The 27,485-nt window shown below is 51.9% G+C and overlaps 8 protein-coding genes across 8 annotated transcripts; 4 read left to right on the top strand and 4 right to left on the bottom strand.

The window, feature by feature from the left end:
- Nucleotides 1–1,025: 1,025 nt before the first annotated feature.
- M406DRAFT_261482 (uncharacterized protein) lies at nt 1,026–2,868 on the top strand (the record flags this gene model as incomplete). Its single annotated transcript, XM_040917443.1, has 3 exons — nt 1,026–1,347; nt 1,440–1,715; nt 1,784–2,868. The coding sequence occupies 3 exons, from the start codon at nt 1,026–1,028 to the stop codon at nt 2,866–2,868; spliced, it is 1,683 nt and encodes a 560-aa protein (XP_040774248.1).
- A 354-nt stretch (nt 2,869–3,222) lies between these two features.
- Nucleotides 3,223–4,802, bottom strand: M406DRAFT_228119 (uncharacterized protein; the record flags this gene model as incomplete). Its single annotated transcript, XM_040915784.1, has 3 exons — nt 3,223–3,498; nt 3,575–4,136; nt 4,258–4,802. Coding segments are annotated over 3 exons (1,383 nt in total), but the record flags the coding sequence as incomplete, so codon positions are not given.
- Nucleotides 4,803–6,210: 1,408 nt separating this feature from the next.
- Nucleotides 6,211–8,546, bottom strand: M406DRAFT_340901 (kinesin-domain-containing protein; the record flags this gene model as incomplete). Its single annotated transcript, XM_040921601.1, has 3 exons — nt 6,211–6,660; nt 6,691–8,249; nt 8,336–8,546. The coding sequence occupies 3 exons, from the start codon at nt 8,544–8,546 to the stop codon at nt 6,211–6,213; spliced, it is 2,220 nt and encodes a 739-aa protein (XP_040774246.1).
- Nucleotides 8,547–9,083: 537 nt separating this feature from the next.
- Nucleotides 9,084–10,528, top strand: M406DRAFT_279342 (uncharacterized protein; the record flags this gene model as incomplete). The annotated part of the gene is made up of 3 exons (XM_040918381.1): nt 9,084–9,261; nt 9,335–9,453; nt 9,523–10,528. 3 exons carry the CDS (start codon nt 9,084–9,086, stop codon nt 10,408–10,410), a joined length of 1,185 nt encoding a protein of 394 aa, XP_040774245.1. The 3' UTR covers nt 10,411–10,528.
- A 1,483-nt stretch (nt 10,529–12,011) lies between these two features.
- M406DRAFT_340899 (MFS general substrate transporter) lies at nt 12,012–13,691 on the top strand (the record flags this gene model as incomplete). The annotated part of the gene is made up of 3 exons (XM_040921600.1): nt 12,012–12,042; nt 12,316–13,123; nt 13,256–13,691. The coding sequence occupies 3 exons, from the start codon at nt 12,012–12,014 to the stop codon at nt 13,689–13,691; spliced, it is 1,275 nt and encodes a 424-aa protein (XP_040774244.1).
- Nucleotides 13,692–16,113: 2,422 nt separating this feature from the next.
- M406DRAFT_279340 (FabD/lysophospholipase-like protein) lies at nt 16,114–18,568 on the bottom strand. The gene is made up of 4 exons (XM_040918380.1): nt 18,309–18,568; nt 17,916–18,238; nt 16,910–17,839; nt 16,114–16,842 (listed from the first exon to the last, which is right to left on the bottom strand). Exons 1-4 carry the CDS (start codon nt 18,447–18,449, stop codon nt 16,326–16,328), a joined length of 1,911 nt encoding a protein of 636 aa, XP_040774243.1. The 5' UTR covers nt 18,450–18,568; the 3' UTR covers nt 16,114–16,325.
- A 2,546-nt stretch (nt 18,569–21,114) lies between these two features.
- On the bottom strand, nt 21,115–23,607 carry M406DRAFT_331815 (uncharacterized protein; the record flags this gene model as incomplete). The annotated part of the gene is made up of 4 exons (XM_040920674.1): nt 21,115–22,430; nt 22,484–23,103; nt 23,186–23,445; nt 23,506–23,607. The coding sequence occupies 4 exons, from the start codon at nt 23,605–23,607 to the stop codon at nt 21,115–21,117; spliced, it is 2,298 nt and encodes a 765-aa protein (XP_040774242.1).
- Nucleotides 23,608–25,156: 1,549 nt separating this feature from the next.
- Nucleotides 25,157–27,332, top strand: M406DRAFT_331814 (uncharacterized protein; the record flags this gene model as incomplete). Its single annotated transcript, XM_040920673.1, has 11 exons — nt 25,157–25,399; nt 25,551–25,646; nt 25,713–25,809; nt 26,146–26,183; nt 26,256–26,308; nt 26,380; nt 26,509–26,613; nt 26,688–26,865; nt 26,989–27,032; nt 27,127–27,130; nt 27,292–27,332. The coding sequence occupies 11 exons, from the start codon at nt 25,157–25,159 to the stop codon at nt 27,330–27,332; spliced, it is 900 nt and encodes a 299-aa protein (XP_040774241.1).
- Nucleotides 27,333–27,485: the final 153 nt, after the last annotated feature.

The raw sequence follows: 27,485 nt of genomic DNA, 5'->3' as shown, positions 1-27,485 counted from the left end.
CCCCTCCTTTTCTAGGGAGCGGGGTTATGTCCAAGGCGATGCCGACGTCTTTTAGCGCTATTAAAGCCGTCTGAAGAGCAGGGCAAGCCAAGCTGAAGACTCATCCCACAATAAGCGGCTATACATGCTGGAAGAGGAGATGGTGGCGGGGGTTGGCATGGATCAAGCCTTGTGGAACAGGGGAGCAAGTACGGAGGATAAAAAAGCATGTTGGAAATGATCTTTGCTTTCATCCTTCTCTGTTTTTTGATAGAAAGCAAAGATAATCGACATCTTTGCGTGCGAAAGATGATGAAAGCTGCAATCATACTGACTTTTATATGCCATACAGTACAGTTTACATTGAATCATAGTGTACAGCATGAACAATCAATCATCGATCAGGATCTACCGCTATGAACCTTGGAATGTAACGTTCTACAGTAGTAAAACAAGCGTCGAGATCCTGATCGACTTACCATTCCTCTTCAACCCCCACAACCAGAGCCTCTAATTCTCCCAAAGGCTACAATCCATGCATATAGATTTTCAATAACACACCCCAGTGACCACTCCACCCTGTCCAAACTGATGCCGTCTCTAGCGGCAGCACGCTATCGACTGGCCTTGTCGGCCTGTCAACAGGATGTTGTTCCTCCCCACGTGCTCCCCTACAGCTGCATGCTTAGCATACTATGGTCCCCCGTACGCTCATTGGTAGGCAAATGATGTGCAGTCCAACGGAATTTGCCCCCTTCCTTATCTCTCGAGCGCCTCTGGTTTCTCACTCAGCTGGTCCAGGCCCGTTAATAAAAACCAGGGCTCACAACCCTTGTAGATAAAGAGGGAACTCACTACTGTGCATGAACGTACACCTGCATTCTTCTTTTTGGGCCATCGCATGTTTATATAGTGTGTATGCGCGCTTGGCATTCTATATATGATGATCAGCAGTCATCTTTCAGAACACACAACCTACACCTCATAGTGACTTGTGCCTCTCTGCCTCAGGTTGATAACGGCCAAACAGCGGACAAAACGTCATCATGGCCAGCCTGAAGGAGCTGGACGACGGGGCCAACGCCACAGCGAACCACGAAAAGGGGCGGCCCAGCAGCTATGACGAGACAGAGGGCAGCATCGAGGTCAGAGGCAATGCAGACGCCCTCCAGCGGCATCTCGGCAACCGGCAGATCCAGATGATCGCCATCGGAGGTTCCATCGGCACCGCCCTCTTCGTCAGTATCGGCAATGGTCTGCTCGACGGCGGGCCAGGGTCGCTGCTGATCGCCTATGCCCTCTACTGTGGCCTGTTGGCCCTGGTGAACAACTGCATGGCAGAGATGGCCGTGTTCATGCCCATCTCTGGTAAACAATTCTCTTATCTCTCTGTCTTGTGTGTGTAATGTTCTCGGCTTGCTGATTTCACGGTCATGTGCAATTTTTGTTTTGACTATCAGGCTCCTTCATCCGCTTCGCTGGCAAGTGGGTGGACGAGGCCTTTGGCTTCATGAGCGGCTGGAACTTCTACCTCTACGAGGCAGCCATGATCCCCTTTGAGATCTCTGCCATCAACCTGATCCTGACCTTCTGGCGCGATGACATTCCTGTTGCCGCCGTCTGTGCAGCCTGTGTCGTGCTCTACGCTGCCATTAACGTCTTTGCCGTCAAGTACTATGGAGAGGCCGAGTTCTGGCTGTCGACAGGGAAATTCCTCCTCATTGTCATTGTTTTTTGTAAGTTCAACCATGGCTGCATACTCAAGGAGCGATCCTTCTCTTGCTTACCAAGTACTGTCTCTTAGGCTTCACCTTCATCACCATGGTGGGAGGCAACCCGCACCACGACGCATATGGCTTCACCTACTGGCAGAACCCAGGCTCCTTTGCCGAGTACATCCACACCGGAACCCTGGGCCGGTTCCAAGGCTTCCTGGGCGCCCTCTGGTCGGCAGCCTTCACCATCGTCGGGCCCGAGTACCTCGCCATAGTAGCCGGCGAGGCAGAGCGGCCCCGGACCTATCTCAAGCAGGCCTTCAAGACGGTCTACTGGCGCTTCGGCTTCTTCTTCATCGGCGGCGCCCTGTGCGTGGGCATCGTCCTCCCCTACAACAACCCGACCCTCATCGCCAACAACAGCTCGGGCACCGCGGCCGGCAGCCCCTACGTGATCGCCATGCAGAACCTGGGCATCGGCGTCCTCCCGCACATCACCAACGCCCTCATGGTCACCAGCATCTTCTCGGCCGGCAACGCCTACACGTACTGCGCCACGCGCTCGCTGTACGGCCTCGCCCTCGAGGGCCAGGCCCCCAAGATCTTTGCAAAGTGCACCCGCTCCGGCATCCCCGTCTACGCCTTCGCCGTCACCATGCTGTTTCCCCTGCTGTCCTTCCTCGACGTCTCGAGCGGCACCAGCCAGGCCCTCACCTGGTTCGCCAACCTGACCGAGGCCGCGCAGCTGATTGACTACATGATCATGTGTCTGACGTACATCTTCTTCTACCGCGCCTTGAAGGCACAGGGCATCGACCGCGACACCCTGCCGTACAAGGGCTGGTTCCAGCCCTACAGCGCCTGGATCGGCCTCGTCGGCGAGACGGTGGTCTTGGGCTGTTATGGCTACGAGACGTTCCTCCCTGGAGAGTGGGACCTGGGCACCTTCTTCAGCTACTACACCATGGTCTTTGTGGCGGTTGTGACGTATACCGTGTGGAAGATTCTGAAGCGGACCAAGGTGGTTAAACCGGAGGAGGCGGATCTGGTGTGGGATAGGCCTGTTATTGATGCGTATGAGGAGAGTCTGGCGACGAAGCCGGTTGGGTTCTGGACGGATGTGGCCATGATGTTTAGGTGGAGGAAGTGGAAGAGGCATGAGGATGAGGATTGACATTGGACTGAGGGGCTGTTTTTAGAAGATAGTAAGTAAATTGATGAAATTACTGGTTACAGTTGTATTAGATGGGCAAAAGATCCCAGGAAACCCTGTTTGTCACTTACTTGGGGTGTTAACGAAAGAAAGAAATACCGACGAAGATCCAAAGTACAAAAGCCTGACGGAACCTTTCTTGCTGTTTCAAAGCATCTATACACCTCCCTACTTTTCTTCCTCCTCCTCCTCCTCCTCCTCATCCCTTGCAGGTGCCCTTATATTGGCATTCAGCTCAGGCAAAGCAATCGTCCCAAGCGGAACAAGCAACAATTCCCGCCAGGTCTTCCTCTTGCTCCCCTCCAAACGAGCCGAATAAACCAAATGTCCCACCCAGAACACAGCAACAACAACAAACCCCAATATACCCCTCAGGAGAAAGATGAAGTAGAGCGTGCCGTCGTGGTTCAGGACAGGAGGCAGGGCGGCGCTGGCGACCTGTGCGATCATGATGCAGACAATCATGACGGCAGCGAGGTAACTGCCCCAGACACCACAGCAGGCCTGCCATGCTACCTCCAGATCAGGGTTACGGCCTTGAAATCTGAGGGCCTTGCGGAGGCGGATGTGGCATATGTTGATGCTCATCCACTTTGAGAAATTCATTAGTATCCCCTGAACAGTACGATGACGAACGAAGAGGAGAGAGAACAAGAAGAATACGAACCGTGAAAAGATTGCTCACGCTGGCCAACGCAAGGAGCCACTCAAAAATCTCCGTCCCGTTCCGCACCGCAGCAAGCCACGCCAACATAGCAACGCTAAAGACAACAAGCAGCGCCGCCCAGGGCACCCCGCGCTCAGAGAACCGAGATAAGACCCGCGGGCCCATGCCACGCTCACAGATCGCCGCCAGCGCCCGCGAGGACGCAAACACGGCGGAATTTCCCATGCTGAACACGCTGGCGATGAGCAGGCCGTTGATGATGTCCGGCAGGCGGGGGATATCTGCGACGCGCACAGCGATTACAAAAGGAGAAGCCGTCAAGTTGGCGATTTCGGGGCTGTCAAGGGCCGAGGGGCGCAGAACCAGGCCCAGAGCGAAGAGGGCGGTGCAGTAGCAGAGGAGGATGCGGCCTGCGACGAGCTTGGCGCCGAGGGGCATTACTTTGCGTGGCTGGGCGCAGGCGGCGGCGGTGAGGCCGAGCATTTCGGTGCCTCCATAGGCCAGTCCTGCGGCGGCGAGGACGGAGATGGAGCCTTGAAAACCGTTGCGGAATGCTTGGCCGCTATGGGAAGAGAGACACAAAAAAGTCTACATGTCAGTGATGCGAGATACTTTCCATGCAAAAGGACAAGGAAAAAAAATGGGTTGAGGAAAGGAAAGAGACAGGAACGAGGAAATCATACTGGAGGTAATTCTCAAACCCTCTTCCACCAGCCTCTGGCGTCCCTCCTGCTGCAATCACAACAGCCGTGCCAATAAACGTCGTCAATATAAACACCTTTAGAATCCCAAAAAAGTGCTCTGCCTCTCCATACCACTTGGGCCCAAAACACTGGAGCACAGCCAGCACAACATGACAAGCCGGCACAGCGGCAATGACCCCTGAAGACAGCACAGACGCATCCGCGCCGACCCAGTACCTCGCCAGCCGAACAATCACCGTGATCTCGAACCCCACGATGAGCATGAAGTTGACCACGTAGTTCCACCCCATCGCAAAGCCCCACGACTCGGACACAAACCGCACCGAGTAGTCGTAGAAGGACCCGCGCGCTGGGATCGTCGAGGCTAGCTCGCCCAGCGCGCACATGGTCAGCCAGACGGCGAGCCCCACGATGAGAAAGGCGAGGACGAGGGAGCCAGGACCGCCTTTTTGCAGGGCCTCTCCCGAGGCGATGAAGAGGCCTGCGCCGATGCTGCCGCTTATTGCCATTAGGATGAACTGGCGGGTCGTGATTGGGTTGTTGGGCTTGTCTTTGGAGGAGGCGACATTGAGGACGAGAGAAGTGTTCCGTGAGAGGCCACTTGTGTCCTGCTCTTTAGTGGCCGTTTCGGCAGAGGTGAAAGGGGTTATGTGCTGAGAATCAGACATCTTGACGAATTAGTTGTAGGGAATAAACAAGTATGTAAATAGACTTATGTAGTAACTTGGCGTCTGGTACTGAACCAAGACCAAGAACGGAGGAATAAGTTTCTAGATGAGAGTATATTTGATACCAGATGAATCTGAGGGAGGGATGGTAGTATGTGCCTATGGTGGGTGTTGCTAGAACATGAATAATGATCATCCAGCGAGAGGGGGCTGTTCTGGTAGGTAAGGAAGTGGACAGAGAACCTCCTCTAGAACGGAGCTATGAGCTAAAGTGAAGCTTGATGTCACATTACTGCTTCGATACAAACCCAGCTGCTAAGGAGAAGCTGTCTATATTGACTAGCCACCTACTAGGCGTGCATCTATTCTTCTGGTTGGTAATACCTGCCGTGTAAATGACACTTTTCCTAGGATTTCATGCACCAACAGTCCTCTTCATACCCAGCAGATGTTGATAATAACAGCAAGAGGAGATGCACCTCAGCAATCTGGTCTTATAGATGCATCCAGGAGTTCTTTGTAGACTTGAAGACATAAAACTTCGATGCCCCAGCCATCCAAGCTGTCAAAACATTCTAGCACAGGCGCCATCCTGCACAAGTGCTCAACTAGTGAACTAATAGGGCAAAGCATGGTGGAAACATGGCCAGCTTGATATGCCCTTGATCTTTTATGGACTAGGTTATAATTTCAAAGTACTGTCAGCTCAACAGGCGTCGAAACCGTGGACGGTGTCCTGGCTGGTCCAGCTAGCTATAGGTGATTAGACAGAGAGAAAATACCAGACAACCCGCCGCCGGTGCCCCAAGCAGTCATTTAATATTCAGGAAAAGTTGTGTGCCCGGGGCTCACGGCACTGCATACAAGATGGACCAGCTGACTTAGGTCTTAAGGGCAACCAGAAGGTTCAAGCCAGTCTCGGACGCTGAAATTGTTTGTTGTAGATACGAGAGGCGCGCTGCATTGCAAGGCTTGACCATCTTAATAGAGTATCAGATAAACCAAAAATGGCGCAGAGAGACAGGCACTTCCGCCACAGAATTGACTATCTAAGAGGACAAACAGACTCCTGATAACGCCTCGCCATGCATGATAGGAAAGGACCAACAAGATGCTAGATGATGTCTTCGCGGGCGTACGTAGTACGTACGGTCGTGAGGTATCGTCGTCGTGATGTCTCATGCCAGACAATCAAGCTCAACGTGAGACCCTCGCTCGCCTCCGCCCGCCCACCGTTGACTTACCGTTCATTCCTCCAAAAGATTCAGCACTTGATTCCTTCCCATGCTCTCTCCAATGTCTTACCCCCAAACCCAGGCACACTCCTCAGCTGCTCGACTGACACGATCATGCCTCCCTCGTAGGCCTCGAGCCGTTCTACAACGTCCCTCGCCTTCTTGGGCCCAAACCCATGCAGGCCCTTAATCAGGTCAGCGTCATGTGAGTTGACGATGTCGAGCAGTCTTTGTGTTCGTGGGGAGGGCGGGTTTGCTGCACTAGGCCTGTTCTCGAAGCTACTTTCTGGCGTCGGGAGGTAAGGCCGGGATCCTGCAGTGCGAGCCTTGGAGGCCTTGGAGCCGCTGGATTTCATCTTGGTATCCACGTAGCTCTCGTCTGCGTCGGCTTCCGAGGCGTTGTAGTCGGAATCATTGGCGTCCTCGTCGCTCTCTGTCTTGTAGTGCTTTCTTATCTTCTTGCTGGGGACTGGTTCTGGCTTCACATAATCACCAGTGTCCTCCGCAACACCAGCCGCTGCGTTCTTGCCCGCCATCTTTGCCCTCAGTCTTTCAATCTTGCCCAACAGTTTCGCTTGTCCAGGGAAATACGCCAGGGCAGACTCGTAGCACCTGAGAGCTCCGTCGTCGTCACCCTTCTCCTTGAGCTTGCGCGCCTGTAAGAGAAGCCGCATGCCTTCGGATCTGCCCATGTTTCCACCGTCATTGTCCTCGATACGTCGCTCAAGAGCCTCCAGACGCCGTTGTACGGCCTCGCTGATATCAGCCGATGCAGGCTGTGGGGGAGGAGGAGCCTGCTCTTCCTTCTTCAGTTGTGAGTCTTTCGCTGCTCGGGATGCGAGTATCTCCTGAACCTTGCGCTCGACCATCTCCTCAATCTGAACAGCTGACATTGTTATAGAGGGCTGTGCGACAGCAGCCAGTGGGGGACGAGAAGTGACGGAATTCGGCCGCAGGATTTTAGTGGGTCGACTCTGTGCATCGTTGGTATCGGACTTGCGCTTGCTGATGTTGGACACACGTGCTTGCAATGAGATATTGGTCGTGGACGGACGTGCTGGTGCAGTCTTCGATTTGTCCGAATAGACGCTGAACAACTTTGCTGGCTTGTCCTTGTCCTTTTCAGCAGCCTTCTCCTTGTTTGCAGCAGTTGTCCCCGTATGAACATTGTGTGCGTTATTGAGAGGCCGCAGGGGCTGTCTCTGAATACTCGTTCCACTCAGGGTCATGGCACGTGGGGCCTGCTTGAAGACAATCTCGTTCTCGATCTCGCGAACCTCGATCCTCTTGGCGCGAGAGCTGACATTCAGGCTGCTTAATGTGTCGAGGTGGTAGCTGCGCATAGGCGCAAGATTCAAGATCATGACCGTGATACCATTGTTCTGTCCCAAGGAAAGGATACGGGTCATTTTGGACTCTCGGTAGGGGATGCGCTTGTCACCTCGGGAGATGGCCTCAACACATTGTGATAGGACAAACAGGGACTTGTTGATCGCAGCGGATTCCACGAGCCGCTCACGGTTGTTCTCTGTTCTTCGATTGTCTTCTGATCCGGCCAGGTCGATGGCGGATGCGGTGCTCTCCAGGACCCGGTCGCCGGTCGTCTGTGTCACCTTGACACGCAGGATGGCATGGCTGCGACTGCTGTGAGCATTGAGCTTGGTGGCGGCCGTCACGCGGTTGGTGTTTGCCTCGATATAAAGAGCCTCGAAATCTTTCAAATCGCGGCATGCTCGCTCCGAGAGTCCCACGACGTTCGTCTTCCCGTTCGCCTCTCGCAAGGGAAGGCCGGATGGGGTTCGCTTCTCGGCGGGTTCCATGAGGTCGAACACCTTGTCATTGTAGATCTCGTAGTATGACAGAGCAACATCTACGGTTGTCTCCCCGTCTGAGTCTTTTGTGATCTTCTTGCCTCGTCGGAACACGTTGCTCAGCAGGCGTGGAATGACGCCTCGGTCAGCCAGCTTGAGTCCCCCGCGCATCGTATGAGTTTTGCCCGTTCCGGTGACGCCGTATGCGAAGATAGTTACGTCGAGACCTTGGAAGAGGGCTTTGAGGTGCGGCGAGACTGTGACGTAGGGGGTTAGCATGGTCGGTTGCTTGGGCTGCAAAGCTGTTGTCTCTGCTCATTATCCATTGCAAGGTAACACACACCCTCTGCAGTGAACAGGTCCTCTTGCGTGGTCTCCTGGTCATACACGCCATTGAAGGCGAAGGAGAACTCCTCGGCTTCGTTCTTTGGGTTGGGAATTTTGACGATATTTGCCTTCTGGCTGCCCTCCTTGCGGTCTGCGTGGACGATTACATCTCGTTCGAGCTCTTCATTTAACAGAGGCCGTATCCTCGCAACGACCCGGACAGACATGTTGATTAGAAAAGAACAACAACTAATTCAAACATGAAAACAGAGAAAGAGAACTGGAAAGAAATAATACAAGGATGAGAAAAGGACTATAGGGTGGGCAGCCACAGCTTACCACCAGAAGCAAGGGAAGAGGCAGAGAAGTTGAGATTGCGTCCGTTGGATGAGCCTCTCAACTCTAAGTTGCAGATGTGGGTGTAGGCGTCGGTTGGAACTCACCCTGGTCAATATTTCCAGTGGGGTTTGGTTGCGAGGGCAACGAAGCTACACCCTTGCCCATCCAAGGCCGTCCAGGCGTGGCGTCAAGTGGTGTTCAGTGGCTTGTGCGCTGGAAGAAGCCCCGGCCGGTGTGTAAGTGGGGCTTGCTATGCTCTCTCTGCCACTGCGTGTCTCGATTCCCCAATAAGTGGTCTGTGCACTGTGGACCAGGGATGCAGGTCTTCCGTCATATTCTTGATTTCCGAATTTTGGCGATGCAAGCTCGAGAGTCTTCAAACTCCACCACCACTCTCCCCTCTTTCACCACCCTCGCTCAGCATCATGCGAGGCCAATTGCCACTATCACGAGTGGCACAACGTCCTCTCAGCAGGATAAGACCGTCTTACGTCTGCCTGCAATGTCGTGCGATCCAGATCAGCGCCGCGCCGACGACGGAGTCGCCCAAGGTGGGAGGTGATGCCTTCGGCGCGCCTTCGCAAGGCTTCAGGGACACAGCAGGTACTCACTCCTTGGAACAAGGAGGCGTGGTTTGGCCCCGTGAAGTCGATACTAACTTTCGATGTGCTACTAGACGCTCGGTTTGAAGTGCTTGGCTCGCCGTACTCGCTCCTATCCGTCACCCTCTCCGCCTCACAAAAGCTGTACACGAGACGAGGGACGCTCGTGACAGTCGCAGGAAAGGCACAAAATGTGAGAACTATACATGGGGTATGGGCCTATTCGTATGAATTCTCTGGCTGACTTACCGTGCGCTTCCAGGCCCAATCCACACTCAGCCTCCTCAGCCCCTTTCGCCACGCCCTCCTCGGCATGCCCTTCCTCTATCAGCGCATCTCCTCTACCTCTCCAATAACAGCCCTGATTGCGACCAAGTCCCCTAATACCACGTTCTCGATCTTACACCTCGACGGGACTACCGACTGGCAAGTCGCGCAGCGGAATGCCCTCCTCGCATGGACCGGCCACACCCTGTCCATCACACCCAGGGTCCAGCGCGGGCTGGCGCCAGCACACTGGGGCAACCATCACCTGACGGGCCGTGGCATGGCTGCTCTTGCAGCACCAGGCCAGATATACGAGGTCACGCTGTCGGAAGGCGAGGAGTTGGTTGTACATCCCAGTCATGTTGTGGCATACAGCGTGGACAGGAACCCTCCGGTGCCATTCCGCTTCAGAAGTGCTGGGATCAGATTGACGGTCCCCAGCCTCCCAGCCAGCCTGGTGCCACAGGGCCTGGCCAGGTTCTGGAAGGAGATGAAGGAGACGGCAGTCTACAAATTTCTGGCAAAGGTACTGTTCAGCCTGCGAACACAGACGAGGAGATCTATTTTTGGGGACAGGTTGTTCTTGCAGTTCAAGGGCCCCACGGCAATATTGATGTCCAGTCGCGGCGTCAGAATCAGTGACGTGTTGACAAAGGACGACGTGAATGAGATTGCGGATGCCGAGGCCGGCATTGTGCCCAAGGCCGTGGAGCAGGCTGCGAAGCCCAAGAAGGAAGGCGATGCGACCACACCAGGTTCTGGCGCATCAGCACCGGCGAGTGCTGCTGAACAGCCAGTTGCCATACATGTGGCCAGTGTGGGAAAGGACGGAAAGGTCCAGTTTGAAGACACCAAAGATCTGAAGGATTTTGTCGGGCGGTGATACGAATTCCGAAATCGGTCTCATTCTTGACAGAGACCCAAACTGCAGATCATAGTAGGGGGAATCTTGTTGTACATAGTGAATAGCACGTTGAGCAATGATATTTGCCCGATCAAATCCGTACACACCGCTCGGCTTCGGCATTCTGGGCCATGTCTAGCACAGCAAGACTAGCTTCTTCTTCTCTGATGAACTGATCGTTAGGGACCCAAGCTCTCTCCTGCAGATTCACCTCGGTATTATATTAAAGAAATAGAGAGAGAGGCAGACATAGTATTCCGAGCCGCTCGGGCTCAATCAGTAAACCCACTGTAGGTGGACGAGCCACTGCATCGAACAGACCGCCGTACCGGATCATCCGCGGACCTTGGGCTCACCTACCCTCCAATCAAACCATTCACCTCGAGCCCAATTTTCGACTAGACCAACCTAGCCCAGCCAGGTCCTCTGTTACTAATGGACTATTTCTCCGTCTCCCTTCTGGGCCTGGGCTCGCGTCTTTCGCGCTCTGCATATCCCCGGAGCTTAGGTAGATGTGCAGCCACTAACCATGCCAGTCGAATCCCTCCGACCCAAAGCACGCAAGAAACGAGGCTGGCTGACACACTCCTTGCAGGAGATGCTATGCAACCTGCTATATAGCTGGAAGATGGGTGCTGATGACAATCATGTGACAAAGATTGCATGCTCTCCGTTTTCGAGCGAGTGAGAAATTCATACCATAAACAGTATCTCTCATCTCCGTTTGCCATATACACTTGACTCATCCGGCCCGCAAAAACGTTGGCCAATTGAGCAGTACTGTCCTGTCCTCCATATCCAGCAGACGAGACGGTCTTTACTCGTGATCCTCGGCCTTTTGAACGGGGTATCAATCATTCTCTGTAAGTCGCATTCTCTGTTGGCGAACCGCCTCTCTGAGAGCCAAAGGCTGGTCTGGAAGTGGCGCCAGCTTTATTTCTTGTCCCCCGGTCCTGGTTCGTCATGTCCTCTTCAGGATACTCGAGCTGTTTATGTGAATCTATGCGCAGCTAAAATGAGTTGCCACTCCCAGCTGACTGAGTATGACTATAGCCTATATAGCTGCGGACTTCTACGGTCAGACTCACACAGGATTAATCCGTCTCGAATCTCCGAAGATCATTCTCAACGTCCTACTGCTTTTTTTTTTTAAATTATTTTTATACCCGCTTATACTAGACTTTTTTTATTTTTTTTTATGACCATCCAATTCACTACTACACCGTTTCTCTTCTCTCCGCGGATGCATAATCAACCCGTCTCAGGACGGTCACTGTTTCCTTCTTTTATCCCCCCCCCCCCCCACAAACCAAGGCTTCGACTACATATTTTGCCCTTACTGTGTTCAAGGTGAAATTGTGCGAGTTGTCTTTTTGATAGAACAGATCAGAAGTCATCATATCGCCAACAAGGACACTGGCATACGAACTTGTCTCCTCTCTCCCCATTCTCTCTCCTGTGGGAAAGCATTTTCAACAATCGCCTTCTCACCAGTAGCTCTACTATATTAAGACTACTTCTGTATAATACAGCCTACGCCAGCCCTCACTACGACCTTCGCCCTGGCTCATAGTTTCAAAATGCCAAACTCACCCAGCGCATATCACAACAGTGATGCTACTTCTACTACCACAACAACAACAACAACAACACCAGCAGCAATGGCGGCAACGGCAGGATATGACCTTGAAAAGGCTGACCAGACATCCTGGGAGTCCACCCGACCCTCGCTCGAGCGCATCCAATCACAAAATACAGAGACGCTAGCAAATATCATTGCGGAACCAGAAGAGGTCGCTGAGGCTGACATAGCCGAGGAGAAAGCCCACGGAGGGGAGAACGATGGCGCTGCTGGCGAGGGTGGTGCGGCACAAGCAACAGGAGGCCCTCTGCCGGGCTCAGGCCACCACCCTTCCGACTTCCCCGACGGCGGCATGCAGGCCTGGTCCGTGGTGCTCGGTGGATTCTGCGGGCTGTTCTGCACATTTGGGTTTGTCAGCTGCATCGGTGTGTTCCAGGAGCACTACGAGACGGGCCCGCTGGCTTCCTACTCGTCGTCGTCCGTGTCCTGGATCACCTCGACCGAGGTCTGGGCCATGATCTTCTTCGGGATCGTGTTTGGACGCGTGTTTGACGTCTACGGGCCGCGGTGGATGCTTGTGGTCGGCTCGCTGGTCTACATCTTCGGCCTGATGATGACCTCCCTGGCGACCCAGTACTACCAGTTCTTCCTCGCCCAGTCTATCTGCGCCGCCGTCGCCTCCTCGGCCGTCTTCAACGCCTGCATGACCAGCGTCGTCTCCTGGTTCTTCAAGAAGCGCGCCGTCGCCTTCGGCATCGTCGTCTCGGGCTCCTCGCTCAGCGGCTTCGTCATGCCCATCATGATCGAGAAGCTCATCCCCCAGGTCGGCTTTCCCTGGACCATGCGCGCCGTCGCCTTCATCTTCCTGGGCCTGCTGAGCGTCACCTGTGTCACCGTCAAGTCCAGGCTGCCGCCCCAGCCCAAGCCCTTGAGGCTGAAGGACTACACTGGGGGCTTTACGGAGCCGGCGTTTGCTCTGACGCTGGCGGCCAACTTCTTGTTCTACTGGGGCATGTTTATCCCGTACAATTATATCCTGCTGCAGGCCAGGGCGGCCGGAATGAGTGAGAATTTGATTGACTATCTCATTCCCATCTTGAACGCTGTGAGGTAAGCTTCTGCTGTTGTGCTTGTGCTTGCCCTCTTCCTTCCCCTCCTATTTTTCTCGCCAAGAAGAATAAAAGAAAGAAAAGAAACCAAAAAGGCCAAAGAAACTTAGGGCTAACCACTTTGTGCAAACAGCATCTTCGGCCGTATCCTCCCAGGTCTCGCTGCCGACAAATTCGGCCGCTTCAACGTCATGATCGCCATCACCTCCCTCTCCGCTATCATGACCCTCGCCGTCTGGATCCCCGCCGCCAATTCCTCCGCCGCCATCGTCGTCTTCATCGCCCTCTTTGGCTTCGCCTCTGGTGGCTTCGTCTCCCTCATGCCCACCTTGATTGCCCAGCTCAGCGATATCCGCCAGATCGGCGTCCGCACGGGCACGGGCATGGCCGTCATGAGCTTTGGCGCGCTCACGGGGAGCCCTATCGCCGGGGCGATCGTGCAGGCGCAGGGGGGTGGGTATCTTGGACTGCAGTTGTTTTGTGGGCTTTGCATGGCGGTTAGTGTGCTTGTTTATTTGCTGGCCAGGGGCAAGCAGGTTGGGTTTACCAAGTTGGCTGTCAAGATCTAGACAGGGTGAAAGAGAACGGGGTTGATGATGGTTGTGCCTCAGTGCCCCTCTTGTGTGGATGAGTTGGTTGTTAATTACAGGAAGGTCGAAAAAGCATACATGATACCCTCTTCTTAGAGCTATAGACTGTACACAAGAACATCTCCTATCTTGGTCGGAATCTCATGATTATCCTCTTTCGAGACAGTACATCAGGTTGAAGAGAAAAGTTCTCCACCTTGGCCTCGTTGCCAAAGCGTACGAAGAATCTCTTATGGCGAGGTTCTAAATCGTGCGTCCTCCTACGCCTCCTATTTCCAAGAGCTGCGAGAGAGAGAGAGAGAGAGAGAGAGGAAAAAAAAAAAAAGGAGGGGGAGGGTTGACGCTCCTATGCTCCTGATAGACTGCACGTCATCTATGTTGTAATCTTTTTGTTTCTGGCTGAAATTCTGCACCACATTCTGTCTCAGTCTGGGCGTGAAGATTGCACTGTTTCTCCTTGAACACTTGACCATGATATAACAGTTTTGATATTGCTGGTTGTGGCGATTCATGTTTGAGACTGTGTATCAATAGTCCAATCTGTAGGCAAAAGTCTCATCACCGTGCATGGTGTCAAAGTTACTGTAACATGGAGAAAATGGGAACAACCGTTCGAAACCAGTAGTACCGAGGCATCCATGATTAGTGGAGGGTGTCCGTCCAACGCGGAATCTGAGCGCAATTAACACGAGCACAGCCCTGTAAAAGTGAGCATTATTACAGTTCTATTCCATCCCCTCCCCCACAGAGCTACGTTGAGATGTAACGACGCAACTTACCACAAGAGCACAGCATGTGCATACCTAAGCCTGTTCCAGTCCAGTCCACCATGCAAATCAGCCAACGAGCAGCTCCCGCAGGCCTGCGACATGTCGAACCGGGCCCTTGTGTTTGTGTAAGCATATATCGTGCGTATCTAGTCTCCTCACGGCACTTGTGTGCATGTATGTTCCAAGTACGTAGTGCTTTGTCCCGAGAGGAAGGGGGGGGGGGGGGGCGGCGGCGGACGGTAAGCCGCAGCTTTGCGTGTGTCTTTGTTGGCCCGCCGCCCCTGAGGCCTGCTGCTTTGGCCTTTTCGGCCGGGGCGCGGCTGACTTCGCTGCGTCTTGCCAGGACATTGCTTGCACAGCTGCGCTGTGGCAGCCCGCCCCCGAATTTTCTCATTGGAGTCGTGTCATAATCCCATGATGCAAGACTGCCGTGTGAGTGCGCGCATGGCGTATGGGGGCTAATAATGCATCCTTAGAACTGCATTTGTTGCAAAATATTTGCTGCATTACTCTGAGCCCAGCGGCTCTGCTTCTGGATGGGGGAAGGAAGGAAATCTATAATTAATATCGATTGCCGTATTCAATCTTTCTTTTCTTTCTTTCTTCCACGGCTGTTCGGACTGCACTTACACCTTCGATGGCTTGAATCGCTTTGGACCAGCACATTCAGATCCAGATTGGCCTTTCTTGTTAATGGTCGTTCCCACGCAAATGGGATGATATGCACATCACATCCCGAATCATGGAAGGGCCTACAAAAGAAGCTGCTTACGTCCCCATCAACTCAGCCACTCTGAGGGAGCCACCCGCCGTCGCCATGTTTCCACTGCCATTTTCAAGTGCAAAACATGCTCCAGGCCAACTAGAAGCGGAGCACGCATTAAAGCCCACTACCACACATTCTTCGTGGTTCCGGAAACCTGCCCCAGGACCTGTAGGCCGTCCACAAACTCGACTCGACAATCAGCCAGTCCCCAGCACACTCGATGACGTCGAGCTGGGAGAGGGCGCAGAAGGCTCGAGGAAGCAAAAGATCATCTATGGTTGTTCTCAGCCGACATTTATTATATTCTTGTTCTTTGCCATTGTCGTTATTGCTGCTGCGATTGGGGGCGGCGTTGGGGGTAGCGTTTTTGCCTCCAGCAAGTGAGTATTTTCTGTTTGCCTCTAAGCCAAAATGTCATGCTGCTGCGCAAATCACTTACTTCCTTAGTAATGGACATGTTTCTGCCCAAGATGCGAGTTGAATATTAGCAAAAGGCTCCATTGTCGATGAGGGTTGAAGATGTTAACGAACGATTCTTAAAGATAAGGAGTTACCTGAGTCTCATACAGCGTATGTTATGGCGCTTTCAAACTTTACCAACGAACCTACTTGACTGAACATGTTGTCTATGCGTTACTAAGGAAAGGTATGAGGATTTACATTGTGATTAGGACACAGTGCATGACACTAGCATTTTATATTTCTGTGTGTTACTTGTTTGTCGCCTTTCAGTTTCTTCCTGGTGAGAAATCTGACGGGCCTGAAGAGGGAGTCTGCTATTCCATCCATAGTGCATTCAAAGCAGGTAGTCCCCACTTCAGGAAAAAGATTTTGGAATCATACTTGTTGAGAATAACCTTACTGTATTGTACAATGAATGAGTGAAACATTACTACAGGTTATGTAGTCCTAAAGTATGCCTATATATTGCCTGCCTAGATAGCCTTCCTTTGTTCACAGTCACTGCATTCTTCTTCCCTGAAAACAAAATAACTCCTTGGTTGTCCTCTCATCTGAACGTTGTGCGCCGTTGGCCTATTGTTGGTTTAGGTTGTGCCCCTCCTCGAAACATGTAGATCACATACTCCAAGTCGTATTATACCACTCGGAATAAGTCAAGTTGGGGTTCAAACGAAGCGGCAAGTCAAAAGCCGTCTCTGTATCCGTTTTTCCATCCTCTTCAGTCCCGTCCCAGCAGAATCGCGTCCAACACTGGCTGCAAACCTCGGGCAACTCCAAACCAACTCTTGCAACACTCTTCTTGACTGCAGCGCAGGCTAGACAGGTCGACCAGCCCTCGCCCGCGGGGATGTTTCCATTGCCGTAGGTTGCCAGGTTGAAGGCATTTTCAAGTGTTACGTTCAGCTGGGTGTCGGTGAACGCCGCCATTGTATAGGAGTAGTTGGAGTAGGACGACCAGGGTGAATTGGGCAGCCACAGCAACAATGGCGTCTCGGCACTGTCGTTGCACCCGAAGAAGGTGGGTTGCCGAGTATAGTTACGAAGGACAAGAGTGTCCACGGTAGGAACCTTAGGGAAAGGGATACCTCCTTGTTCAGCGGCCTGAGCTGAGTTGATGAGATTGGTGCCGTTGCTCCCTTGGTGTATTCTGTCAGTTATGATTCCCACGAGTGAAGTAGAAAGAAAAGCCCACGGGGTACTCACAATTATAAGCAGCATCAAGTGTAGCTTCATACACAATGATGAAATCCAACCCCCTCTGCGGGATGATCAGTGGCCGCAAGGGATCCGTCTCACCCGCCTCACTCCCGTCGACCAGAAGCAGATCAGTAACATTGGCCATTGCATCATTATAGTCCTGAAATGGGTTTGGCACCCAGGCCCAGAGGGTATCGTTGAAATCCTGGCCAAAGGTTTCAGCTGTCTGGTTCACCAAGCCCACCAGCAGATTACTGTCCCATTCTGACGGTATGTCCACGTCGTCTGGCGCACCAACATCTTGTCGGGCTACGAGGTTTTGAATGCTGGATAGGGCGCGCTTGGCGAATAGTGGGATGTTGAAGAAATCAGAGATAAAATAGAAGTTGTACGCGTCCGCAGTGGCGCCCTGGAAGAAGGTGAATCTGTCGAATCCAGTAACACAGGTGACGCCTGACGGCTCTCCAGCTGACATGGCAGAACCAAGGTACTGCGTCGGCATGAAGCCCTGCACACGCCCGCCCAGCCAGCTTCCAAACTCGAACGGGGTGACTTCGTACTCGGTCAGGTTGAATCCGTTTGTGGAGTTGCGGCCTGGGTACAGGATGTTTCCCATGCTCGGTGATTGGCCTGGGATCACTTCTGCCAGGCCGAGGATCGGCATTGGACCTGTTCCGTTGGAAAAGGAGGTGTTTTGTGTGGCGAGGTCTGAAAACAAGCTGTTTTGCCACGACTCCGGGAGGTACATCTGCCAGAACTGGCCAAAGATATCCGCGATGGAGACTGGGAAGCCGGCTTCTTGTTTTGCAAGACTGTTTTCGTAGAGGTCGGTGAAATACTCCGAAACATTGTCATTCGGGCCTGTCACGTAGTTTTCAGAGAAATTGACGGCTTGTCTGATGTTGTCCACTGTGGTGTACTGATTGCTGGCTCTGGAATCATCATGAAAAGTAATGAGTATGGGCGAAACGACCATTACAATGCGACTTGACACACACATAAACGTACAGAGTTGAGACGGCAATACAACCACCGCCACTGAGTCCAGTGAGATAGGTGAGACACTGGGTTATACCACCGGTGCCAGCCTTGACAGCAGGCTCGTAACGCTCATCGAATGCCTGCCAGATGCCCAGACCGCCCATTCCAGAGGTGCTTCCACCCCCAGAGATAGCAAGACCGAGAATGGGAGCATTCGTGGTGTTAAGCTTACTGAGATACGATTCGGTGTCGAAACCTGAGATATTGGCTGTTGTCAGGTAAGACTTCATAGAGCTTATGACCTCGGTCAATCTCGTCTCTCTCCACGTTTCCTCTTCTGAGGACAGATTCTGCAGTCCTGGTCAACACAATGTCGTGTCCTTAGACAGTCCTTGGTATTACTAGGCTGTAAAGACTTACCCCAGCTGGGCGGACCTGGACATCCTCTGGGCATGCCATCCGCTGCGGAATGAACGAGTCAATATCAGCAGATGATTGACATTTGACACCCGGTGGAAGTGCCAGCCCTGCGACAAAGAGCACAACCGCAACTCGTTGCATCTTGCTAGCTGTATGATAATCTAATATACTACTTAGGATGGGTGAATAATACAAAGCTGGTCATATAGATCGTCGGTGCTAGAAGTCATTGCCCATGCCTCGAGCTTGGTCAAAATCAGAATACAACGGGCTGAATGGCCTTTAAACAATGTGGTATAGGACATGCTTCATGGAAGAAGAAGGAAAAATAATAGGCGCCTCCGTAGCTCCCGCGTGGCCCGGATAGCGTTAGGGAGGACGCGAGCAAGCCATTCATGCTTCTATGCTAATGTTTGCCGCAACCAGCGACTTACTGCTGCAGAATTTGCTGTAAACACGGGAGACTGTATTTTATCTTGGGCTGCCCTCATGAGCATCGCCGATGAGTGTAGTCCATACTGGCACTGGATTAGTTACCTACTTTAGTCACTGAGGCTGAACCTATGCGAGCTAAATCGCTACCAACAACCCTTCCAAAGCTGAATTCGCTCAGTCTTTGTTTGGTATGATCTCCGCACTGACGGTAGATGACCTATTCATACCAGTCTAGATGCTGCCATTGAGTACAACGTCATTATGACGGGACTGAGCCCTGGAGTGAATCCACTAATATATCCTTTGCGGGGATCAGTCCTGATGAAGTACTCAAGTATGTAATATGATCATAATTCAGCTATTACCGTGATGTAGGTAATAATTACGGACTCAAGCTATCCATGAGCCTGTGATATGTCCTTCCAGAGCGTCGAAGGCGTTATTCATGTGAAACTTTATGATCATGATTTCGTAGTATTCGATAACCTAAGTAGTCCATGTAAGTCAAAGGGGGGGGTTTTGGGCCGGGGTAGTTTTGGGCCACCCTGGCCACCCTCGTCAAATACACACACCCATATATATATATACTGTTTATCTATTCTATTCACCCACCACGATGCAATCCTCCTCATCAGTAGGTAATTCGACATCGCTCTCTTCATTCAGACTATCCTCGTGGCGATTGGCCGCGTTTTGAGCTCTCTATATATCCTCAATCCCTGCAAACTTCGAATTCGGATCCATATCAACCTTTCTTCTTTTACTAGGCCTCAGAGCCTCAATCTGCCTTTTCAACGCTTTATTTTCCTCCAATGCCTTGGCAAACTCGAGGTCCCTCTCCCTATAAGCCTTTTTTATCTTCTTGAATAGCATACGGCAGCCTGATTCCGTTCGAAGTTGTTGTCGATTCTCTAGCAGCTGATAGTACAGCTGTTTAGCCTTTCGAGGAGTTGAAAAGAGGACTGGCTGGCTTGAGGAGGCTTTTGGGGAAAGACGAGGTGCTGTTGATTGTGCTGAGCCTGAATTGGACTGGGTCTGACGGCTTGGTTGACTGTTCTCGAGGAGAAGAGGGCTTAAGAGGGCTTTTGAGGGTCTGAGAGGCCACAGACCAGTTGCTTTCCATCCAGATCTAATATTCTGGCTTGAAAGGCCTTCCAGTCGAGCCAGACGATAGTTGCTGAGGAATAAACGCTTGCCTGCAATAGTTGAATCGTCCCATTAGCCCATATTGCTGACTTTCTTTCTGTATGCCCGTTTGAGAGATGAAAAGATCCCTAGATCGAGGGGTTGAAGAACGTGAGAGGTATAAGAAGGCAAGTAAATAAGCAGGATATTGTTTTGGAAGCAAAGCTACATAAACTCGTCCGTTTTATGGCTGCTATGGCCATCCAGGACTAACAGCCTGGCTTCTGAGGGGTCTGCTGGCTGGCTATGAGGAATGAAGATCTCTTTCAGCCATTCAACTGCTATTTTATTGTTTGTCTATCCGTTTTGCGTAGCTGTGAACTTCCAACCATCAAAAGGCTCCAAATCAAGAGGAAACCACTGTTGTTGTACCGTTTAGCCCTTGAAAATCACCAGAGGGAAGAGGTAGGCACCTGTAGCTGAGATACACTCGAGGAAAGAAGTCCAGGCTTTTGATCCAGGGTCTTTCCTTTGAATTGAACGCGAAGAGGAGCCTCCGAGGACTAATCCATTTGTTCCTTGGCCCTCCATCAGGCCAGCTTCATCCATATTCCATCTATTAGCTGGCTTAATAGCTTGGATATGAGGAAGATTGAAAAGACGAAACCAAAGCCGTATTACCTCTGTTGTAGCCCCATTCGTTCGTTCAGAGGCAATGCGGCGAGTCTTCCTGACCTTTATCTCTGGATTTCTCTTCAAAAAAGCCTGAGTCCATTGCACCCCGAGGGCCTGAGGGTCTCCCTGGACCTCGAGGATCTGCTGAGCAAAGTATTTGAGTTCTGAATGGCTTGGTGGAACGCCTAGGCTTTCTTGAATCAGGATCCATTCGGCCAGTCTTCTTTCCTGATCAATAGAGAGCCTTTGCTGGTTTTCGTGGGCTGTTTTATGCGATTCCCCTCCTTCTAGACGAGCCTGAAGAGTACTCCTTGGAATACCCCATTCCCTCGAGGCTTGCCGCTGAGACTTGCCTTTTCTGACAGCCTCAACGGCCTGGGCTAGCTCAAACTCGGAATAGGGCTTCATAACAGTCAGATAAAGGTTTGCTGGAAAGATGAAGTTGTTTGGATCAAAATTGGTTGAGTAATAGCTATCAAACTAAAGGGGGTTGAAGAGGCGGTGAGGGTGGCCAGGGTGGCCCAAAACTACCCCGGCCCAAAACCCCCCCCTTTGACTTATTCGTCGTTATTCAAGACGCCCAAGATGTACTAAGACCAACAAGTCTCTCTTCTTCACTTTTGTCCCCAGGCGACGAGTATTCACTCAAACCCAGACTCGCCATAGGATTCTCAGAAAATACAGCTGTGTACGTCCTCTCCGACAGCCGAACACAATATGGATCCTCGTTCTTAAACCTCTCGTAATCCCATTGAACGGGAATAACATCACTAACAACGGTCCACTGCAAGTCCTGGCCGCTATAACAGCCCGACTTGAGCCCACCCACACCTGGCCCATCGAACCAGATCCGGCCGCTTCGCATGCAAGCTGGGTAGGTACCGGCATGAACGACATCGTAATACTTGGAGCCTGTCGGCCGTAACCATGCCCAGGGCTCATGACGCCGTCTTTTTAATTCAGCCAGTTTCACCACGCTGTCCCCGTACAACTCGGCCGCATGCTTGAACAGATGGTTTTCGCTGCGCCAGCGCGCGAAGTTGACCAGCGCTGCACTGATATCGAGTGTCCCGTGTCCTGGCTTCATTGCCTGGGACATCTCCAGAGGTGTCTTCTCCGAGTAGCGGGCGCACCGCCGGTCCCACGTCAAATCTCTTTCGAGCTGATCCTGGACTTCCATCGTCTCGGGGGAGATAAAATTAAGGCCAATGATATCTGTGCGTTTCCTTGAGGCGATGTCGAAAGTATGCGGCTCATACGTTGTGGACGCATTGGTGACGAGCATGTATGTGGCCTTGCCGCAAGACGGGCTAAGGGTGTCCATGTTGGCAATGACCCAGTCGGTTACGTCGTCAGATGTGTTTGTGTGTTTGTTATGGCGCAGGTCTTCTGGTATGTCAGAGTATACAATCCTCGGGTCGTAGGTGTCCAGCACCTGCGTCTCGATGCCTGGCATGCCCACCTCCGCGCCCACCGGGACAACAACAGCCCGCCATCTGGCATTGTGTTGCGCTTGCAGCGACCACAGCGTGTGAGACAGCTGCCAAGCCTCGGTCCATGGAAGAGAGCCGGAGAAGTCTCGAATGATGACGCAGACGTCAACTTTGCTGTTTGTGTCCAGAACTGCATGCTCCAGCTCTTCACCCTGCCGGATCCGATCCTCCATCCAGGGTAGAGAAACTTCAGCGTAGTCCCTGGCGGAGCGGAAGGCCTTTGAAAAGGCAGAGCCCCATTGCGCAGATGGCTCGAGAACATTGCCTTCTCCCCATTCATTCAGCGCGTTGATGAAGAGAAAGTTTTCTTGGCCGCGGGGATTTGGGTCCAGCTTGATACGACGCATCATGCTGACGAGACTCTCTGCCGCGATCTTGTTAGTGAACCAGTGTACTTGGACCATGAGGGGCAGTGTTCAAATCATCCAGTAATGAACTATCACTCACCTCTCCAGAGTGTGGGATGCACCCAGATTGTACTCACTGACAGACCATCCTTGAGGTGTCTCGGTGTGTTGTCCCAGCTCACCATCACACCGCGATGATGCACCGTGCTTATCCGCGGGTTCCTATCCCAGGATGTCATATCAAACGTGCCTCCTGAGTGAGGAGCAAATTCGCTGGTCGCATCAGTCTGACCACGCTCTGGCGGATAATCCCACTCCCAAACCGTCTCGATGATATCCAACCCCCCGATCGACGGATCCTCCGCCGCCCACCGGCGCCATCTGGCAAACATGCGCTTCCCCACGTCACCCATCAGGCTGGGAGAGTATACAACGAGTTGCACCTTGCCGGCTGAGCGGATATACTTGGGGTGCCTAAAGAAGGTGGCCATCCAGTCGAAGTGGCGGCGCCACTCTGTACTGTTGCCGTAGACCTGTGATAGCAGCGTGCCGTCCTCGTTGCTGAGTTCGTCCATGCCGTCCCACCGGACGGTCCAGGGTTCGTTGGCCCAGGATAGCATGAAGGGGACGTCGGGTTGGCCGTCTTGGAGCATGGCTTGGAGGGGCTTGTCCATCACGGGATATCCGAACCAGTAGTGGTGATAAGCGATGCCATGAATTCTGAGAAGACAAAGAGTACCAGATGAGCAATCTGAAGTGAGATAACATAAAACAAATCATTCGTTTTGGAGGACTAACTTACCCTGAGTCTCTGACGAGGGTCGCATAGCGCTTGCGAACATCGTAGTCCAGGAGGTTGTAGTACCCTACCTCCTTCGAGGGCTGTAATGTCTCGAGCCCAAACCGATTCAACTTGGCCTTCTTCACATTCACCCACTCTGTAAAGTTTGTACCCCAAAACCTGTCGTTCTCAGGGATGGGATGGAACTGCGGGAAGACGTAGGCTATAGGTTTGATCGAGTAGCCTGCCCACCTAGATGTGTGCGTATGGTCATGCTGGGACTGTTGGGAGGTCGAGCATAGCCAGTAATATGTCGATGAAGAGTAACCAAACTCTCCTACCAAGTCGATGACTTGAGTAAAGGCCAAGATGAGTAGAACGCCAAATACCAAGCTGGGACTGCGCCGGCGCATCAGCGCACGGCGTGTATAAACAGACTTCATAGTGATTGTGCCAGACCAGCCTCCATGGTTGGGGCCAAGTTAGGGCGAAGTCTGTTGAGATGAAAGAAAGATAATCCTGTCATACCTACAGAACGAAAAGAAAAGGAAGGAAGTCTAGTAGAATGTCATTTAATAGCTGCTGAAAGTCATTATACAGTGAAAGGGGGTCTTAAGTCTTAGGTTAACACGCCTTCGGTCAAGCATCCATTTCCTACCTGAGACAGTCACCGAATTCTGGAATGCGCAGGGGAAAAGTAGGTACACGCGACGAGACTGCACTGAGAATGCCATCTCATGTGGTAATTAAGCATTCCCGTCTCCACATCCCTTGAAAGTATAAAGCAGCGTGTTCATGCCCGATTACATCCTCCCTAGCACCGAGTACCAACATTGGACACCAGTCTTGGGTTTAAGTAATTACTTCAAAAACGTTATTATACCACCAAAGCGAACAAGAAACACATAAGTAAATTTTTGGCAACACTCACATGCTGCTGAAAAAGTACATCTTCTGCACAGTGAAGAGCCTAGCCAGAAACGGTGGTTTTGAGCGCTGAAAAGGCGTCGTATCACAGAATAAACCTTTGTCCAGTTGCTATAAAGAACTACAGGAACGTCGACGATTTCTTTCACTATTGATAAAGTCAGCTCCGAGAGCAATACGAGCATTGTAGATAGACTGTAGTCTGATGAAACACATCCTCGTCCACGACAAATACATTTACAATAGACAGCCGCAGAATTTGAAGATTCAACGTGCGATTATCGTCGAAATAATAGCAAGACAACTGCAAATTATCAAAACTTCGTTTTGAATGCGCACTAGCATTCGCCGCAATCCATGAGCTCCCTGCTTGGAGGTTCAGTCCCTCCTCCTTCATCGTCACTCACTCCTTTGCCTCCTCCTTCTTCTTCTTCCTCCTCCTCTCTCAGCCCTCTTCCTCCTCGTTCCCCTTCTGCTTCCTCGTCTCTTACTCCTCTACCTTCTTTCACTCCTCCTCCCCCTTCTACTTCTCCTCCTCCTCCTCCTCCTCCTCCTCCTCTTTCTTCCTCGCTCAGCCCTCCTCCTTCCTCCTTGTTGAGCTCCTATCCTCCTTCTCTTCCGCCTCCTCCTCTTGCTCATCCGCGTCGAGAAGATGGCACCGATGAGCCCAATGATCAAGCTCCCAATTCGAGGACAGAGAAAGTCTCAGAGGTACTCGAAAACCGCCCAGTAGGAGGAGACAGTGCCTCAGGAGCGCGGGCTTCAGCTCCTCAGAATGCCACCGAGGTGCCACCGCCAGTACCAGCACCAGCAGCAGATTCCAGGCCAGGAACCTTTGCCTCCCTTTCGGAGCGCGACAAGAATCAGATACGGGTAACATTTGATATCTTCGATCACTATTGGCAAGGCTTCGACAGTTACCTTGTATGGAAGAGGGCCTTTGCCCAGGGCCTGCGACGAGCAATCTATCAAAGAATCAAAGTCCCGAGATTACGGCAGGCACCGACGGGAGTCCTTGGAGAACGGCCTGAGGGCCCAGATCTGACTGCGCATCGAGCCGTCAAGATGAGAAGATGGGCACCTCCAAATCAGTTTCACGAGATTGAAGCCGCAATCCAAGGGGGCAAGTTCGGTATCATGCCGGCGTTTAGCATGATTGGCTTTCGGCTCAAGAAGGTGCTTGGACAAGGCGGGTATGGCTGTGCTGCACTCTTGCAGATGGAAGATATCAATGGCCAGTCTCACAAGGTGGTGGTGAAGGCTGCTCTTGGACCTACGTCTTTGGGTCCTGAGATTGACAATATGCGGGTGAGTTGACGGCTATCAAGAATATATGGCTGACCGCGGCCGGCCCGTGCTGGGAGTGGAAGAGAGTATGGTGCTGAACCTCTTGACGTTGCAGCGACTTGCAGGAGCAAGGCATATCTTACAACGTCACTACTTGAGAAATCTCCCCCAGCCAGTCATGGGGAAACGTCTGAAGAAATTCCCGCTTACCAAAAGGGATGTACTCATCAACAAGTTCAATACACTTGCAACTCATCTTGCAATGGAGGTCAGTGGATGACGTATCATAATGTCCCGACAACATCTACTGACCAGAAAGTCACTGCCACTCTAGTACGCACCATATGGCGATCTGAAAAGCGTAATATATGAAGCAAGGGAACGAAGGACGCGTCTGAGAAGCCAGGATCTATGGATGATATTCCATTGTTGTAAGTTGGATATTCGTCCTTGCAAGAGCGTTGAAGGGCAAGGAAATACTGAACTCATGCTGTCTGGTAGTATTCAAAGGATGCGTAGCCATGGCCTACCCTGACAACTGGACAGGAGGGCGCGATCCTGAAAAAGAAAATATCCCGGTGCAGGACGAGACGATACCGCGAGGGAAAGATGGGAGCGAAATTTCACCTGAAGACGCGATGGTTCATTTTGACCTTGACCTTTCAAACGGCAAGTTTGTTCTGTCTGCGGATGGCAATCAACCTCCACAAGAAGTGCTGACTGGACGAAAGTGATGATTGGAAGTTTCGACCTTCGCACTTCTCCAGATGTCCTTCATCCTCATACGACCGTTCCTGTGATCAAGGTGAGGGACCGGTGAATGAAGAGGATATTGAAGGTCGTAATACCAAGTACATACTTTCTGACTGGGGTGTAGATTGGAGATCTTGGCCTCTCAAAGACCTTCACAGTAGCGGACCGCATGGACTGGTAAGCATAGATCATCAATGCTCTCAGACGCAATATTGAAATAGTTAACACATTCATTGATTCATGAACAGGGTGGGTTTTTCTAAAGACCGGACACGAGGCAAAGTCACACATTTCTCCCCAGTCAGTAGCTCACCCCGTCCACATGCAGCTCTCAGCAGCAGAATGACCGAATTCAAATGACTCATACATAAAAACAGGAACAATTCACCAAAGACTGGAACTACCTAGACCGTTCACCTTACCCTCTCGAGCCCGTTGCCGGGAACTACGACTGGTGGTCCAACGTCTACGCCGTGGGCCTCGTGAGTTCAACACAAGAGCAACCCACAACTGTAACCACTATAGTCAGCTAAGCGAGACTAATTGCTGTAAATAGTGCATGTGGCAACTTGTAACCTCGGAGAGTCCATCGGTACCACCCGAATGCTCAAAAGAGACCTTCTCTCGACCGGATGGTACAGACTTTGAAGCATGGACGTACGGGGGCTACTTGTTGACCAATGAATTCGATTACCAAGACCTCGAACTTCGAAGGACGATTGCACAGTGCATGGGTAAGACCTTCTGATTTGAGGCGCAGTGTTTCTTTTCCTTGATGAATTTCTGAGTCTGCCGATGTGATGATTATAAATTGCAATTTGTAATCAAGGCTAATCATAACATTCACACATGCACAGCAAACCAGCCATCTGACAGACCGACGCTGACGGAACTCGAGAAAGTAATCTTGCGGAGTCTTGCTCTTGATTGGGACCAAAGAGAGATTGCTCCATGGTCCAAGACCGACCTCAAGACTATACTAGTCAATCCACCAGAACCGTGAGTCACTTGTCTGTTGCATAACTTTTTCATTCGTTCCACCTCACCTCTTTTCCCATCCTCTTTTTTTGTTATTTTATAAAAACTTATTTATCTACTTCTTCCTCTTTTTCTTGGATTTATAATTACTAGCTAAGCTCATCTGCTAGACTTTCTCGTAGATTTCATCGACACCCAGTGCCGACATTACCGCCAGGACTAGCAGCACACCCTGCCCTTAACATTGGTCCAAATCCATTGAACCCGCAACCTTACCACGCAGGTCAGGCTGCTGGACCTGTCCCCAGTCGGAGTCCTGTTGGTGATGGTGCCCAGCGTGCGGGATCCTATGCCAGTCGGTTCGCAGCAGGTGGTA

The sequence above is a fragment of the Cryphonectria parasitica genome (genome assembly GCF_011745365.1).
Source record: "Cryphonectria parasitica EP155 unplaced genomic scaffold M406scaffold_6, whole genome shotgun sequence".
NCBI classification, from domain to species: Eukaryota; Fungi; Ascomycota; class Sordariomycetes; order Diaporthales; family Cryphonectriaceae; genus Cryphonectria; species Cryphonectria parasitica.
This window is presented reverse-complemented; position numbering and strand designations above follow the sequence as displayed.

Bases quoted from the DNA above. Each gene is read 5' to 3' on its own strand.
- M406DRAFT_279340 (XM_040918380.1), bottom strand. From the start codon at position 18,449: ATGCAACGAGTTGCGGTTGTGCTCTTTGTCGCAGGGCTGGCACTTCCA. The intron at 18,239-18,308 runs GTAAGTCTTTAC...CCAGGACTGCAG, and splicing joins TCCAGGTCCGCCCAGCTGGG to AATCTGTCCTCAGAAGAGGA. The intron at 16,843-16,909 runs GTACCCCGTGGG...ACACCAAGGGAG, and splicing joins GATGCTGCTTATAATTGTGA to CAACGGCACCAATCTCATCA.